This window comes from Pecten maximus, chromosome 7, assembly GCF_902652985.1.
Source record: "Pecten maximus chromosome 7, xPecMax1.1, whole genome shotgun sequence".
Classification (NCBI taxonomy): domain Eukaryota; kingdom Metazoa; phylum Mollusca; class Bivalvia; order Pectinida; family Pectinidae; genus Pecten; species Pecten maximus.
Window position 1 is genome coordinate 17,089,414 of NC_047021.1, and position 19,246 is coordinate 17,108,659.

At 39.3% G+C, this 19,246-nt stretch overlaps 1 protein-coding gene across 1 annotated transcript in view; it reads left to right on the forward strand.

The window, feature by feature from the left end:
• Nucleotides 1–18,337, forward strand: part of LOC117331768 (THUMP domain-containing protein 3-like) — a 33,500-nt gene extending 15,163 nt beyond the window's left edge. Inside the window, exons 5-9 of the mRNA XM_033890646.1 lie at nucleotides 9,559–9,674; nucleotides 10,745–10,832; nucleotides 14,079–14,092; nucleotides 14,355–14,478; nucleotides 17,639–18,337. Of these exons, the coding sequence (XP_033746537.1) occupies nucleotides 9,559–9,674; nucleotides 10,745–10,832; nucleotides 14,079–14,092; nucleotides 14,355–14,478; nucleotides 17,639–17,833 (537 nt within the window). The 3' untranslated portion in view covers nucleotides 17,834–18,337. The remainder of the gene's footprint in view (nucleotides 1–9,558; nucleotides 9,675–10,744; nucleotides 10,833–14,078; nucleotides 14,093–14,354; nucleotides 14,479–17,638) is intronic.
• Nucleotides 18,338–19,246: the final 909 nt, after the last annotated feature.

A 19,246-nucleotide genomic window follows, 5' to 3' on the forward strand; every position in this document is an offset into this window, starting at 1 on the left:
TAAGAAAAATAGGTTTAATTCTCTGTTTTGGGCTATTTTTCAAGGTTCTTCCAGCAGTTCTTAAACTTCGCTGCTCAACAGGTGAAGTATTCAATTGCTGGGTTTTAACACGTGCAATCAAGGTTTGCTTAGGGTTTGGTCCTTTCGATGGTAATGCTTAGGGTTTGGTCCTTTCAATGGTAATGCTTAGGGTTTGGTCCTTTCAATGGTAATGCTTAGGGTTTGGTCCTTTCCATGGTAATGCTTAGGGTTTGGTCCTTTCAATGGTAATGCTTAGGGTTTGGTCCTTTCCATGGTAATGCTTAGGGTTTGGTCCTTTCCATGGTAATTTAAAGTCTTAAACCTTGGTTCTTATATCGTGGTTCATGGCATTGGCTTAAGGCCGTGTCACAACGTTCCGTGCCTAGCCTTTGCGTACTACTTGAGGGGACACAAAAACTCTCCACAGATGGCCCGAACCTGGCAGTATTTCACACCAGGGATCTTGTCTGAATTTGCCTGCAGGCATGAAAATAAGTCTGAGATACTCGTAGCCAATTTTTGAACATTCTCAAAACATGATTCAGGTAAGTTGAGTGAGTTTTCCCACGGAGATCCCCACAAAAACACCAGCAGGATGCCTTGGTGGCCACAAGGCACATCAGGCAGTTATACCGCTTGAAGAAAGTTCAAGTAGGTTAACTGTGGACCTATGGCCATGTCATGCCAGCCCTTGTAAGCTGAGGGCATGAAGCGGGTGTTTTGTTGGTAAGGAACAGTGTTGTTACTACCAACCCACATGTGGGCTGTCATTTCTGCAGACATGGAGCAAGGTATACAAGGAAAGTGAGGGCATATTTAGGACCAGTTGCTGCCTTCATGCTGGTAATCTGAACACTGGCTGTGGCCAAAATTCTGACATTCTGCAAAAGGACCCCGGGCACGAAACACACCCAAATCCAGTATTTGTATGATCTCACATTTTCCTGACAACTATTGGTAGCCTGTAGTGATGTTTGTGCCCCAGAGCTAACCAAGGCCTCTCTGGAACTTCTCGCACATTATTCAAGCGTCTGGCATGCAGGTCACATGAAACACACAAATGAGTACCATGCATGCACACAGGTACCATGTGTCCAACTGGCATGCAAGCCAGGTTCATGGTGAAACTCACCCAAATCTCTGCCTGCCCACAAAAATTATCCTTGGTGCTGCAAATCCCTAGATCCTAACCATATCAGCATTCTTTCCACATACCCTGCCTGTTCTGTAATTGATTATGCTTACATCAGTTATATCACATGACAACTATGTAATGACAGATTTTTAGCACACCATTATCAGATGTGGTCCGTCGCCTGACTGTCGTCTGTCCGTCCATAAACAATCCTTGTTAAAACTATTTCTTGAAAAGAACTGGAGAGGTATCCCTCAAACTTCATGTGTAGGTTCCCCTTGGTCCCTAATTGTGCCATTTGGATATTGATTTTTGGTCAGGAAAAACAAAATGGCTTACTGGCAGCCATCTTGGTTTTTGAGAATTGAAGTTTGTTATCGCTATTTCTTGTAAAAGTACTGAAGGGATATTCCTCAAACTTCATGTAAAGGTTCCCCTTGGTCCCTAATTGTGCCATTTGGATATTTGTTTTGATTAGGAAAACAAAATGGCTGACTGGTGGCCATCTTGAATTTTGAGAATAGAAGTTTGTAATCGCTATTTCTTGAAAAGTATTGGAGAGATATTCCTCAAACGTCATGTGTAGGTTCCCCTTAGTCCCTAGTTATACAATCCAGTTGATATTTTTTTATCAGAAAAAAAGATAGCCGACAGATGACCATCTTGGATTTTGAGAATTGAAGTTTGTAATGCTATTTCTTGAAAAGTACTGGAGGGATATACGCGATATTCCTCAAACTTCATGTGTAGGTTCCCTTTGGTCCCTTGTTAAACAACCTAGTTGATATTTTTGATCAGGAAAACAAAATGGCTGACAGCTGCGATCTTGGATTTTGAGAAAATAAAGATCACATTTGACAGGTCAATAATTCAGGGGTTTTATATTGATTACAAAGTGTTAACTGATAAAAGGTCAAAGGTCACATCTCAGTCCTTTCAGAATTTTGATTTTGGTGACATTTGCTGAATACGTATATGACTGATTGCCTTCTTCCACAATCCCCAGGAACTTTTTTTTATGGCTCACACAATAAATCTAAAATATGCATTGAGGAAGTAAACATACAATGTAATTTATGTCTGTGTCTTTGCTGGGTGTAATACGGTCATCTTCATCTGTCATAAATGTTTCCATTTCTCATTTTTAAGTGTTTTGTTCAGAATTTATTCGACATTATTTTGGAATTCCCTCTCCTGATAATCGGCTGTAGTTTGGTATACAGGATTTCCCTACCAAGTCTGATCATTACATAACAGTTTCTCCGTCATGGTAATTAGCTGTAGTTTGGTATACAGGATTTCTCTACCAAGTCTGATCAATACATTACAGTTTCCCCATCGTGGTAGACAGCTGTAGTTTGGTATACAGGATTTCTCTACCAAGTCTGATCAATACATTACAGTTTCCCCATCGTGGTAGACAGCTGTAGTTTGGTATACAGGATTTCTCTACCAAGTCTGATCAATACATTACAGTTTCCCCATCGTGGTAGACAGCTGTAGTTTGGTATACAGGATTTCTCTACCAAGTCTGATCAATACATTACAGTCTTCCCATCGTGGTAGACAGCTGTAGTTTGGTATACAGGATTTCTCTACCAAGTCTGATCAATACATTACAGTTTCCCCATCGTGGTAGACAGCTGTAGTTTGGTATACAGGATTTCTCTACCAAGTCTGATCAATACATAACAGTTTTCCCATCGTGGTAGACAGCTGTAGTTTGGTATACAGGATTTCTCTACCAAGTCTGATCAATACATTACAGTTTCCCCATCGTGGTAGACAGCTGTAGTTTGGTATACAGGATTTCTCTACCAAGTCTGATCAATACATTACAGTCTTCCCATCGTGGTAGACAGCTGTAGTTTGGTATACAGGATTTCTCTACCAAGTCTGATCAATACATCACAGTATTCCCATCATGGTAGACAGCTGTAGTTTGGTATACAGGATTTCTCTACCAAGTCTGATCAATACATTACAGTTTCCCCATCGTGGTAGACAGCTGTAGTTTAGTATACAGGATTTCTCTACCAAGTCTGATCAATACTTTACAGTTTCCCCATCGTGGTAGACAGCTGTAGTTTGGTATACAGGATTTCTCTACCAAGTCTGATCAATACATTACAGTTACCCCATCGTGGTAGACAGCTGTAGTTTAGTATACAGGATTTCTCTACCAAGTCTGATCAATACATTACAGTTTCCCCATCGTGGTAGACAGCTGTAGTTTGGTATACAGGATTTCTCTACCAAGTCTGATCAATACATTACAGTTTCCCCATCATGGTAGACAGCTGTAGTTTGGTATACAGGATTTCTCTACCAAGTCTGATCAATACATTACAGTTTCCCCATCATGGTAGACAGCTGTAGTTTGGTATACAGGATTTCCCTACCAAGTCTGATCAATACATTACAGTTTCCCCATCATGGTAGACAGCTGTAGTTTGGTATACAGGATTTCTCTACCAAGTCTGATCAATACATTACAGTAACCCTTTTGTAGCATTATATTTTTAAGAGACTTGCATTTTGTTAGAGCTTTGTCCTTTATCTGTACTGACAGTCTAGTTGAAATATTTTTGAGAAAACTCATATAAAACTAAAAATATTGGGCAAAATGCTTTAAATTACTAGGCATCAACTTTTATCACAAATTCCAAAATCATCAATCTTTTCATGACTAGAAAAAATATGGCAATTCAGCTGAATGTGTATGCTAATTACTCTTCAAGAACTTGAGCTGCATATTTCATAAAACCTGTTAAAAAGTTGAAGCCTGCTAAACTCTGGGGAGCAAGACACGAATAAAGAAAAGAACCAGATAATAGAGGAACAATAGGAAAGTGACAAATTAATGGGTGGTTGGTGATTGGTTGAAATTACTTTGGCAACGTTTCTTATTAAGTGTCCTTCAGCATCTTAAAACAAATTTTGGCTTGTCAAGTTTTAATGAGATTATTGATGAGACTAAAGCAGTATTTCTGTCACTGTATAGCAAACAGTAGAATATGTGTATTCAAGAATTGCAAACAATTCTTTGACATAACTTCACTGTAGACCCTTGTAATAGTTGATGTATAATTTATGAAAATATTCTAATTTGTTTTCTCATTTTCACTGTTTATTTTTTATATTGTGTACCTGACTTAATTACTGATGGTCATCTTATTAAATGATGCATCAATGATTAAATCAATGATGAAACGGTACATCCACAATAATTACTGATAACAATATGCAGAATTTTAAAGCATTTCATTTTCAGAAAATGCTTAAATAGTTTATATTAACATTTTTGCTAGATGTACTAAATTTCCTTGTATTTTTTATTTTTATATCAATATTTATGAAACTGGGTTTGGTTTGGTTTATTTTGTTTAACGTCCTATTAACAGCTAAGGTCATTTAAGGACGGCCTCCCATGCGTGCGACATGCATACGTTTTGTGAGTGCGTATGTGTGTTTTGGGAGGCTGCGGTATGTTCGTGTTAAGTCTCCTTGTGATAGGCCGGAACTTTTGCCGATTTATAATGCTACCTCACTGAAGCATACTGCCGAAGACACCCAGCAGCACACCCCACCCGGTCACATTATACCGACAACGGGCGAACCAGTCGTCCCACTCCTAATATGCTCAGCGCCAAGCAGGAGTAGAAACTACGATTTTTAAAGACTCTGGTATGTCTCGCCCAGGGGACAGAACCCAAAGCCATCCTCACAGGGGCGAATGCTCAACTAAAGGCCAAAAGTGAGGCATTGTCAAGGGAGACATTAGGAAGAAGAAAGCTGATAAGAAAGAAGAGAAAAGATAAGATCCCAAATTTAGTTGCCTCCTACGATCATGCAATGGGTGATATATCATGGAAGTATCATATTGTATAGGATGAGACATAGAGGCAACATTTAGTTTGATTCAAAAAAAGGGTGTTGTTTATTCCAGGGCAATTAAGCATCATTTGCTAGCATTTGACTGCAATAGACATGGTCGTGCTTATCATCAGGCATATTGTTAATGAGATAAATAAATATATATATTTGACAGGGGTACATGTAATTGACAGATATTTAATGGTGAAACTTGCTGATATCCAGAAGAAAAAAAATGTGAGCCTTAAATCCACTATAAGGTTTGATCTCTTCCTATATTTGGTCATGGTTACATGCTCTGCTTACAATTCTGCATAGTGATGTACAATACTGTGCTGTAGGTAAATGAATAGGAACGTCTTAGGCATGCCCTTTGGCAGGGACACAGAAAACCGTTAATGATGACACCATGATGGATGCCATCTCACCACTGATTGCGCTCGACATGAAAATTCATTCACATTCTCTTTTCCCTCGACACTATGAAATTTTCTGATCCATTCCCATGACAACAAGGTCCACCTATATAATTTCAACTAAAAGCTATGTTTTCAATCCTCAATCAATGCTGTACTGCCAGTATGCCAGCTCATGGCCTTGACAAACATCTGTATTTCCTTTGCTGTTGGAAGAATACAGAGGCTAAAATCTAATCAGATTTACCAGTAATACATTTTAGAATCACTCATTAGTGTGATACATTTGGTCTATTTAATCTTCAATATATAGTCCTTGTCCATTTCCATAGAAACTTATATGGCTTAATCATAGCTGGAGTTAGCCCAGATTATTTAATCTGTAATGTATAGCCGTCCACCAGACAGGACTATATATGACTATGTATCTCCTAATACTTCTTCACATAGAATCAGATTGGCTAATGCACTTATGTTTATTGATGGTACAGTGCAACTTCCGAAAACCGAACCTTCTAAAAACCGAACACCTCTGCATACCGAACGAATTGTCATTGTACGGAATTGGTCCTTCTTTATTATAGTATTAAAAAACTTCCAAATACCGATCCCTCTGAATTCCGAACACCGGACTGATTTTGTGTCCGGTTCCTGTTAAAATATACCAAAAATTACTTCTGAAAACCGGCCTTACCTGAGCGATTATGACACGAGGTCAGGCCAGTCAACCGTGAAACAACAACTGTGACGGGTATTGTGTGAAGCCTTATTGTCTCGGGACCTAAGTAGGTGATTTGTACCGGTATCCAATATAAACCCCAAGGGGGCATTATGACGGAAGGCCTAGTGTATAATCAACACGACAATTATGAAACAATGCCACACTTCATTGAAGCACGTCGGTTCGTTTATCTTCTCAATGCAAGTAGAGCTAGAAGCCCGAGTTTCGCATTTAATTTAAATGAGGCCCAAAAGGGGTTGTTTTCGTAAAGAAGCCCGTGATGTTTTTTTTAAACAACAGCGATGTCGGAAATACGACCAGTATCATCTGATCAATTGTAATTGATATTGAAACAAAAGATCTTCACACCCTTTACTATTATTTGATGTGTAAAATATTCTGTATCGGACTATTGGCCCCATCCACATGACGAGGCTTCACCGGATGTAACAAAATGTAGGCCGATCGTAAAGTGTAGTTGTACATGTGAAAATACTGTTTAAAACTATTGTTATAGTCATTTGCCTTTCTTATATATTCTGCAATATATACATTGATTAACTTTCATAATATGCATATTATTCAGACAATCCAAATTGTCTAAGTATGTACGTGCCATTTTGCAATCGGGTGCATTCTAATAACACATCTTCCAACCAATTATATCCGGAATTTGACCGGTCATTTTCGATCAACTTCTCCAAACCGAACCCTCTATAAACCGAACAAATAGTCATGTCCCATGCATGTTCGGTTTATAGAGGTTCCACTGTAGAATGTTGTATTTCAAAAGTAGGTCACAGTGACTTATATTTTTATGGTACTTGGCTATTCAATTCATTCTTTATCCATGGTCAATGGTCTGTCTGTCCATCTGTCCTTAAATAGAAGGATTGTTTTCAAATTCTGTATGTTCAGGTTAATCCCTTGTCCTTAGATGTGTTCTCAATTTTTTGAAACTCATGATCAGAAAAACGACCTAAGGTGGCAGTCTTGAATTTTGACAGTTAACTTTGTACTGAATGGATCTTCATCAAATTTCATGTGTTTATTCATTCTTAGATCTGATCTTCTTTGTCTCTAGTTGTGCATGCTCAATGTCAGAACTAATTATAATATTTTGTGAATACCACATATTGATAGAACCAATCATTATTAAGAGGAAAGAAGAGAAAAGTACTGAAAAGATTAGACTTAGGAACCAATAGCATACAACATGGTGGGCGCCAAGATCCCTCAACCTCGATCTGCATGGATATCAAGTTTGAAGAGAAAGGATCTGGTATCCACCTAACTGATACACTTTATCCTTAAAGCCAAGTTGATTATAGAAAATGAAATTGTGATAAGATATTTGACAATAACAAAAGTTATTGAATTTAAGCAACAAAACAAAATTTACAAGCCAACTTCAAAATAGGTTTAAGAGATTCTTGGTGAAAAAGAATCTATGTTTCCCATTTTTTTAGCTGATCAGTTGTCTTAAGTTAAGTATGCAGTACCATAACAGGCTTGTTGTCTCAATTTGCAGGTATACGTAGGGCGTAAGAATTACCTGCTGCCCCCATTGCATGATTGTAAGAGGTGACTAAATTTGGGATCTTTTCTTTTTTCTCTTAACAACTTTCTTCTGCCTAATGTCTCCCTTGACACTGCCTCACTTTTAGCCTTTAGTTAAGCGTTCACCCCTGTGAGGAAGGCTTTGGGTTTTGTCCCCTGGTCGAGACATACCAGAGTCTTGAAAAATGGTAGTCTCTACTCCTGCTTACCGCTCAGCATTTTGGGAGTGGGACGACTGGTTTGCTCATTGACAGTATAATATGACCGGGTGGGGTGTCCTGCTGGGGATCTTCGGCAGTATGCTTCAGTGAGGTAGCACTATAAATCGGCAAAAGTTCCAGACTATTACAAGGAGATGCGACACGAATATACCACAGCCTTCCACAACACACATTCACACTCACCACACGCATGCATATCACACACACGAGAGGCCGTCCTTAAATGACCTTAAATGTTGATAGGATGTAAAGCAAATAAAACCAAACCAAACCAATGTCTCAACTTTAAAAGCTTCGAAGACTAAAACAGTGTATCTTGGATATTGCTGATCTTTGGTCAGGCGTACAAATTGGTGAAGGGGACTAATTTTCTTTATGAATGTAGAGTCTTGCCCCACATCATAGGGTTTGGCCCAATGATGAGGTTCAATATTCAATCTTTAAAAGTATTGTCCATTTGTACAGATAAAGGGATATTGCCGAAACCTTTGTTAGCCATCAGTGAAGGCCAGGCCTTCAATAACCCCCGGGCTTCTGCAATTTCAGTACACATTCAATTTAAAAAGGATTTATGATATTTTACTATTCATATATATGGAAAATGTTGCATTTTATCTGTAGATCAATTCAGAACATTCTATAAGAATGATAACCAGATCGATATTTAAGGATTGTAAAGACTACTGACAATTTAACCTCCATTTATATATACATGTAGGACTACTGACAATTTAACCTCAATTTATATATACATGTAGGACTACTGACAATTTAACCTCAATTTATATATACATGTAGGACTACTGACAATTTAACCTCAATTTATATATACATGTAGGACTACTGACAATTTAACCTCAATTTATATATACATGTAGAACTGCTGACAATTTAACCTCAATATATATATAGATGTAGGACTACTGACAATTTAACCTCAATATATATATAGATGTAGGACTACTGACAATTTAACCTCAATTTATATATACATTTAGGACTACTGACAATTTAACCTCAATTTATATATACATGTAGGACTACTGACAATTTAACCTCAATTTATATATACATGTAGGACTACTGACAATTTAACCTCAATTTATATATATACATAGGACTACTGACAATTTAACCTCAATTTATATATACATGTAAGACTACTGACAATTTAACCTCAATTCATATATACACGTAGGACTACTGACAATTTAACCTCAATTTATATATACATGTAGGACTACTGACAATTTAACCTCAATTTATATATACATGTAAGACTACTGACAATTTAACCTCCATTTATATATACATGTAAGACTACTGACAATTTAACCTCAATTCATATATACATGTAGGACTGCTGACAATTTAACCTCAATTTATATATATACATGTAAGACTACTGACAATTTAACCTCAATTTATGTATACATGTAGGACTACTGACAATTTAACCTCAATTTATATATACATGTAAGACTACTAACAATTTAACCTCAATTTATATATATACATAGGACTACTGACAATTTAACCTCAATTTATATATACATGTAGGACTACTGACAATTTAACCTCAATTTTTGTCATTTTTTTCCTTTTCAGTTAGCACAAAGTTGGAAAAATAACTTTGTCATTGGTGGAGATGTCTCAAAGAGATTCCTGGCAAGAGCCGTGGAAAATATAGACGATGTTAACAAAAAGAGGGCAGAAAAAGACAGGTTTGTCTCCCTTGATCTCTGATATAACCACAGACTGTTGTGGGTAACGTTGCCAGGCCCCAAAGGATATAAAATGGTATTTAACATAGCATGTAATACAGAGCAATCTATATAAATACAACACTAGATCGACAGAGTTTCCAGACATCTGTCTTCAGTGATTTAGCACCACGACAGTGTAGGGGGTATTGTTAAAACTATAAACTTGTGCATTTTTTATCAAACTATCTCTAACTTTTAAGTGGTTCTAGCAATAATAAATGAACATGAGTTTTCACAAACATGCAGACACCTTTTCTTTTCTTCTTTTTCAATGTACATCCCAGTGTTCAATAAACACCTAATGTAAACCATGTGGGCATACTTACTATAGCCTATCCGCAGCAATAAATACAATGACTGTCATTGTTTTTTTATGCCATACTTTATAACAGAGGAAAGCACCATAACAAAATCAAATCAAATCACAGATTTTATGTGATGTTTCAGGCGATTAAAGTTAAGGTATTTTTCAGAATCTGTGATAATTTGTTGATATTCCTTTAATGGTGTCGGTTATTCTTGCTTTACATAATATAATTGTGTTCTTTGATGGCAATAAAAATCAATATTATTGATGCACAATATAAATGTCCTCAAGAGTAAAGTCTGGGGGAAGTAGTCCCCAAAGGTATCATTACAGGTATACATGTTGATCACTGTAGTCAAATTGTTTGACTGCCAGAATGTTCATTTGTACGATAGAGTATGTAGTTATGGACTTAAAACCTGCTGAATGTGCTGGGATATCGATAGAAGTTTTACTGTATAGTTTATATAATTCATGCATTGTATTAAAAAAAATATGGATAACAATCAGATATAATCAAAAGAGAAAGTTGTGGTCAATAGCACTTGAAAGACGTTATGTGTAAAAGTATGCGGCTGTTATCACTAACCTAGAAGAAATTAAAAACTTCAAAATTAGGGAGATGAGGCTGGTATTAGAATTCTACAAGTCAATTCTTTACAATAGATAATGGGTGGGTGGTGTGTCTATTTTAAAGGTGAAGTCTGTTTGTTTTGTACAGGGGCACTGTAGCTGCAGATCTGATGCACTGGAATGCAAAGAAACTGCCACTAAAGAATAGTTCTGTAGACGTGTTCATTTCTGACCTGGTGCGTATCAAAATGATTCATATAGACTCTGTATGTTGATGTTTTTACCAGTATAGGACGGACTACAGTCGAGTCTTGTTTATTGGCTGTTCCATTATCCAGCAAGAGAGATTTTCATGAACAGGTTTCTTCTCTTTTGATTGAAAAACTTCCCAATAGCCCTGTAAGTCCACAATCAAGACTATTATATAGCTAGGACATGGGTCTAGGGGAAGAGTAACTGTCCCGTCACTACATGAGGGGTATACTGGAATCAGGCTTCTCCTTAAATTTTTAATGAAAATTTGTGAAGCTCCATAGCTGCATTCATCATGCACAGAAGTTGTGTCACTGTTTTTAGTTTTTGGCTCCAGCTATTTGCCCATATACACCCCTCCAAATTTGATGAGTTATGGACATAGCATGTTCATCCAGTGTAATCTTGTGTTTGTCTGTCTAGTGTAGACATTTGTTCGTCCATCCAGTGTAAACTTTGTTTGTCCGTCCAGTGTAAACTTTTGTTCGTCTCTCCGGTGTAAATTTTGTTCGTCTGTCAAGTGTAAACTTGTTTGTCTGTCCAGTGTAAACTTTGTTCATCTGTCCAGTGTAAATTTTTGTTCGTCTGTCAAGTGTTAACTTTTGTTTGTCCGTCCAGTGTAAATTTTTGTTTGTCCATCCTGTGTAGACATTTATTCGTCTGTCCAGTGTAAATTTTTGTTTGTCCGTCCAGTGTAAACGTTTGTTTGTCCATCCAGTGTTAACTTTTGTTTGTTCGTTCAGTGTAAACTTTTGTTTGTCCGTCCAGTGTAAACGTTTGTTTGTCCATCCAGTGTAAACTTTTGTTTGTCCGTCCAGTGTAAATTTTTGTTTGTCCATCCAGTGTAGACATTTATTCGTCTGTCCAGTGTAAATTTTTGTTTGTCCGTCCAGTGTAAACGTTTGTTTGTCCATCCAGTGTAAACTTTTGTTTGTTCGTTCAGTGTAAACTTTTGTTTGTCCGTCCAGTGTAAACGTTTGTTTGTCCATCCAGTGTAAACTTTTGTTTGTTCGTTCAGTGTAAACTTTTGTTTGTCCGTCCAGTGTAAACTTTTGTTCGTCTGTTAAGTGTAAACTTTTGTTGTCCGTCCAATGTAAACCAATGTTTGTCCAAAAATCTCCTCCTGCATTTTCCAACTGATCTCTTTGAAACTTTGTAGGCTTTATAATTCTGATATGTATTTGTGTTTTCTTGAACAGCATTTTGATTCCAATATTTTTTCATAAGTCATTGTCATTGTGTTTGTGTATTTGAATTATTTCATGATTTGAATTTTGTGTGGAGATCTCCTATATTTTTACAGACAATTTCTTTGAATCATGGTAGACATTATATAAGATATATAGTTGTGTTTTACCGATTTTTGCAAAAGTTACTGTATTTTTTTCAGTGTTTGAGTCTTGATGATGATGTATGTAGATCCTCTCCCTAAATTTCCAAGCAACTTTTATCAAACTTTGTATACTTTGCTATGATATGAAATTGTACTCAAGGGTTTCTGATTAGACAATTAATGTCTCATTTACATGCAACAATGAATGCATTTCTTCAGTATGTGGTGGCCATTACATTGTTCCGCCCTGCTGTACTTTTGTTTTGATATTATTCTGATGAAGCTACTTTAATGTCTCTTTTACTATGACTGTACACTTATACTTGTCAGAACAACTCCTCATACAGTTGTTATCAGAACAACTCCTCATACAGTTGTTATCAGGACAACTCCTCATACAGTTGTTATCAGGACAACTCCTCATACAGTTGTTATCAGGATTGTGAGCTCCTCATACAGTTGTTATCAGGATAACTCCTCATACAGTTGTTAACAGGACAACTCCTCATACAGTTGTTATCAGGACAACTCCTCATACAGTTGTTATCAGAACAACTCCTCATACAGTTGTTATCAGGACAACTCCTCATACAGTTGTTATCAGGATTGTGAGCTCCTCATACAGTTGTTATCAGGACAACTCCTCATACAGTTGTTAACAGGACAACTCCTCATACAGTTGTTATCAGAACAACTCCTCATACAGTTGTTATCAGGACAACTCCTCATACAGTTGTTATCAGGATTGTGAGCTCCTCATACAGTTGTTATCAGGACAACTCCTCATACAGTTGTTATCAGGACAACTCCTCATACAGTTGTTATCAGGACAACTCCTCATACAGTTGTTGTCAGGACAACTCCTCATACAGTTGTTATCAGAACAACTCCTCATACAGTTGTTATCAGGACAACTCCTCATACAGTTGTTATCAGGACAACTCCTCATACAGTTGTTATCAGGACAACTCCTCATACAGTTGTTAACAGGACAACTCCTCATACACTTGCTATCAGAACAACTCCTCATACAGTTGTTATCAGGACAACTCCTCATACAGTTGTTATCAGGACAACTCCTCATACAGTTGTTATCAGGACAACTCCTCATACACTTGCTATCAGAACAACTCCTCATACAGTTGTTAACAGGACATCTCCTCATACAGTTATTATCAGGACAACTCCTCATACAGTTGTTATCAGGACAACTCCTCATACAGTTGTTAACAGGACAACTCCTCATACAGTTATTATCAGAACAACTCCTCATACAGTTGTTATCAGAACAATTCCTCATACAGTTGTTATCAGAACAACTCCTCATACAGTTGTTATCAGGACAACTCCTCATACAGTTGTTAACAGGACAACTCCTCATACAGTTGTTATCAGGACAACTCCTCATACAGTTGTTATCAGGATTGTGAGCTCCTCATACAGTTGTTATCAGGACAACTCCTCATACAGTTGTTATTGAGACAACTCCTCATACCCCCACAGATCTGTACATTTTGATGGTAATTCTTCTACTTCTAGCTTTGTTTTGTTTAACTTAATAATAAACAGGTTTTATGGGAAATTGGGAATTAAGAGTGGATTGGAGTGTGAGTCATCCAGGCAATAGCTTGTTTTGTATAGAATTTACTACTCAAGACCTAATAAAGCTAGCTGTAGATTTAGTGTTGAATTCTTTTGTAGAGGACGAAAATGGTCAGAGATTTAATATCTTTATCTGTTCAGATTTTGATCTCTTCAATTCAAAATCTGTTCACATTATCCTAGAATTGCAGTAAAAAAATGACATGCTCAAGGGTTTTAAAGCTCAACAAATGTTTTGAATGCCAATATAGCACGATGACTAACTCAATTAATACATATATGTTTTATTTTACAGCCATTTGGAGTGAGGTATGTATGATAATGGATCCCAATAATTAAGTTGATCATAGAAGTTTTCAGTAAGTTGGTAAAGGTGTAAAATAGGTTTACCCTATTTCTGCCATGAGAAAAAAGTGTGGTCATAAGCCCTGTTTATACACATCCAAGATAATGTTATATGCTGTTAATATTGAATCTGTTAAGGATATTTTGTCACATAACCTTTTGTACTAAAGCAGATACAATGTAGTTAAATTAAACATGTTTATATGGGACTGTATGTATGCTACAGGATGGGGTCCTTTACAAAGAACTGGAAGCTGTATGCTGACTCGATGGAGGAGATGGCAAGGGTCTGTACCCCTTCTACTGGACGGGCAGTTCTCTTAACCCAGGACCAGAAGTGTATACATAAGGTACGTCCTACCCCTCATGTCCCTGTAACCCAGGACCACAGTGTATACATAAGGTATGTCCTACCCCTCACGTCCCAGTAACCCAGGACCACAGTGTATACATAAGGTACGTCCTACCTCTCACGCCCCAGTCCCCCAGGACCACAGTGTATACATAAGGTACGTCCTACCCCTCAAGCCCCAGTATCCCAGGACCACAGTGTATACATAAGGTATGTCCTACCCCACGTCCCAGTAACCCAGGACCACAGTGTATACATAAGGTATGTCCTACCCTCAAGTCCCAGTTTCCCAGGACCACAGTGTATACATAAGGTACGTCCTACCCTCACATCCCAGTTTCCCAGGACCACAGTGTATACATAAGGTACGTCCTACCCCTCATGTCCCAGTAACCAAGGACCAAAGGTGTATGCATAAGGTTTGTCCTACCCCTCACATCCAAGGTTAATCAGGACCAGAATTGTATACCGAAGGTACGTCCTACCCCTCATGTCCCACTAACCCAGGAACAGAAGTGTATATCTAAGATATGTCCTACCCCTCATGTCCCAGTTCCCCAGGACCACAGTGTATACATAAGGTACGTCCTACCCCTCACGTCCCAGTTCCCCAGGACCAAAGGTGTATGCATAAGGTTTGTCCTAACCCTCACGTCCCAGTCCCTCAGGACCACAGTGTATACATAAGGTATGTCCTACACCTCACGTCCCAGTTCCCCAGGACCAAAGGTGTATGCATAAGGTACGTCCTACCCCTCTCGTCCCAGTTCCCCAGGACCACAGTGTATACCTAAGGTACATCCTACCCCTCACGTCCCAGTTTCCCAGGACCACAGTGTATACATAAGGTACGTCCTACCCCTCACGTCCCAGTAACCTAGAACCGCAGTGTATACATAAGGTACGTCCTACCCCTCACGTCCCAGTTCCCCAGGACCACAGTGTATACATCAGGTACATCCTACCCCTCAAGTCCCAGTTCCCCAGGACCGCAGTGTATACATAAGGTACGTCCTACCCTCACGTCCCAGTAACCTAGAACCGCAGTGTATACATAAGGTCATCCTATTACATAAGGTCATCCTACCCCTCACGTCCCAGTAAACCAGGACCAAAGGTGTATGCATAAGGTTTGTCCTACCCCTCACATCCAAGGTTACCCAGGACCAGAATTGTATACCAAAGGTACGTCCTACCCCTCATGTCCTACCAACCCAGGAACAGAAGTGTATATCTAAGATATGTCCTACCCCTCATGTCCAAGTTCCCCAGGACCACAGTGTATACATAAGGTACGTCCTACCCCTCACGTCCCAGTTCCCCAGGACCACAGTGTATACATAAGGTACGTCCTACCTCTCACGTCCCAGTTCCCCAGGACCACAGTGTATACATAAGGTACATCCTACCCCTCACGTCCCAGTTCCCCAGGACCACAGTGTATACATAAGGTACGTCCTACCCCTCACGTCCCAGTTCCCCAGGACCACAGTGTTTACATAAGATACGTCCTACCCCTCATGTCCCAGTCCCCCAGGACCACAGTGTATACATAAGGTACGTCCTACCCCTCACGTACCACTAACCCAGGACCACAGTGTATACATAAGGTACGTCCTACCCCTCATGTCCCAGTTCCCCAGTGTATACATAAGGTACGTCCTACCCCTCATGTCCCTGTAACCCAGGACCAGAAGTGTATACATAAGGTACGTCCTACCCCTCATGTCCCAGTTTCCCAGGACCACAGTGTTTACATAAGATACGTCCTACCCCTCACGTCCCAGTTCCCCAGGACCACAGTGTATACATAAGGTACGTCCTACCCCTCATGTCCCTGTAACCAAGGACCACAGTGTTTACATAAGGTACGTCCTACCCCTCACGTCCCAGTTCCCCAGGACCACAGTGTATACATAAGGTACGTCCTACCCCTCATGTCCCAGTTCCTCAGTATATACATAAGGTACGTCCTACCCCTCATGTCCCTGTAACCCAGGACCAGAAGTGTATACATAAGGTACGTCCTACCCCTCATGTCCCAGTTTCCCAGGACCACAGTGTTTACATAAGATACGTCCTACCCCTCACGTCCCAGTTCCCCAGGACCACAGTGTATACATAAGGTACGTCCTACCCCTCACGTCCCACTAACCCAGGACCACAGTGTATACATAAGGTACGTCCTACCCCTCATGTCCCTGTAACCCAGGACCACAGTGTATACATAAGATACGTCCTACCCCCCATGTCCCAGTCCCCCAGGACCACAGTGTATACATAAGGTACGTCCTACCCCTCACATCCAAGTCCCCCAGGACCACAGTGTATACATAAGGTACGTCCTACCCCTCATGTCCCAGTTTCCCAGGACCACAGTGTTTACATAAGATACGTCCTACCCCTCATGTCCCAGTCCCCCAGGACCACAGTGTATACATAAGGTACGTCCTACCCCTCACATCCAAGTCCCCCAGGACCACAGTGTATACATAAGGTACGTCCTACCCCTCACGTTCCAGTTTCCCAGGACCACAGTGTATACATAAGGTACGTCCTACCCCTCATGTCCCAGTCCCCAAGGACCACAGTGTATACATAAGGTACGTCTTACCCTCACGTCCCAGTAACCCAGGACCACAGTGTATACAAAAGGTACATCCTACCCCTCACGTCCCTGTAACCCAGGACAACAGTGTATACATAAGTTATATACCTTACCCAGTTTACAAATCAATATCTTCATTGAAGTGATATCTATGATAACTTTGTTAACATTTAAGGGTGTCACACCTAATTTCCTATGACCTGACAGGGATTATATTAGATCAGGTTTTCCTCCAGTCATTGCCACCCCATGTTTCATTCTACAATGACAGATTTATAAAGAATCGGATATGAATAATTTAGTGAACAGTGTTTTGGTATTTTTTAACATGCCTTATCAAATTAAAATTAGACTTGTAATTTCTGCTCCTCTACTATATCCTCAGTAAAATCAAGTTTCAATTTGATTAGATCCATGACATGCATTGCGAATTTATGACCAATATAAACCCACTGGCTTAATTGTGTTTGTCAGCAACAGAAAGTTTTTCGGATCATCTTGTTTAAATACTGAATGATATGAAATTACATTCTACTGAAATGATTTTCAGACTATGGCCATGTTCACCAAGTACTGGACCAGAAAAGCCACTGTCGGCATCAACCAAGGTGGCCTGGCCGCGGCCGTGTATGTCCTTGTCCGTACAGCCGAGGCCTATTGCCGAGAACAAAAACCAGACACTGGCACTGCAATAGGCACAATTACAGGGGATGAACCACAAGTCAAAATTCCTGAGGATAATTGATACGTTATTGTCGGAATTAGTCACTGTGATGAGACTGATAATAAAGGTTTTTTGGGTTTCACAAATACACTGTAATAATCCACAAACAAGTCCCCGCCCAGAAATAAGCCTCCTTCATTTTTTGCTAAGTCATCAATTTTAAAATAAGTAAGGTAAAAGTGGTTCAGAAATAAGCCCAGCTCCCCTAACTTCAATACTTAACTTTTACATTACTTTTATTAGGGGAGGTGGCTCATTTAAGGATATATATACATCATGTTAAAATTCTGCTCCTGATGCAGCAGTATGATTCAGTGGTGTTGGTTTGCCATTGTTGTCTGATAAGGTGTATACATGTATTAAGGAAACATGTGGGTCGTCATTTCACATTTCCAAAGTTAACCAAGCCTTCAGTGTAAATGGAGCTTTAACTGTGTACCAGTGTGGTGGACATTGTGAGAGTGTAGATGGTATCGGCATTTATAGTTATATATAGATAGAAAAATAAAAGTGTTTTGTTTTGTCTTCATGACTTCTTTTGTTGTCTGTATCAGTTCTTTTTTATTCGCCCGATGAAAGACGGGATGTTATCATGTTTGCGGGCGGGCGGGCGGTATGGTGTCCGGACCATAACTCCAATACTACTCGACCCAGGCTCTCCATACTTGACACAAATATACATCTTGATGAGCCAGAGTGTCGCAAACCAAAATCATGCCCCTTACTCCTGTATTTGCGGAGTTATTCCCCTTTGATGATTTTACTTGTCCGGACCATAACTCCAGTACTACTCGACCCAGGTTCTCCATACTTGACACAAATATACATATTGATGAGCCAGAGTGTCACATACCAAAATCATGCCCCTTATCCCCTTATTTGTGGAGTTATTCCCCTTTGATGATTTTACTTCGGGCACATATGGTGTCCGGACCATATCTTCAGTACTACTCTACCCAGGCTCTCCATACTTGACACAAATATACATCTTGATGAGCCGGAGTGTCGCATACCAAAATCATGCCCCTTACCCCCGTATTTGTGGAGTTATTCCCCTTTGATGATTCTACTTGTCCGGACCATAACTCCAGTACTACTCTACCCAGGCTCTCCATACTTGACACAAATATACATCTTGATGAGCCGGAGTGTCGCATACCAAAATCATGCCCCTTACCCCCGTATTTGTGGAGTTATTCCCCTTTGATGATTTTACTTGTCCGGACCATAACTCCAATACTACTCAACCCAGGCTCTCCATACTTGACACAAATATACATCTTGATGAGCCGGAGTGTCGCATACCAAAATCATGCCCCTTACCCCCGTATTTGTGGCGTTATTCCCCTTTGATGATTTTACTTGTCTGGATCATAACTCCAATACTACTCAACCCAGGTTCTCCATACTTGACACAAATATACATATTGATGA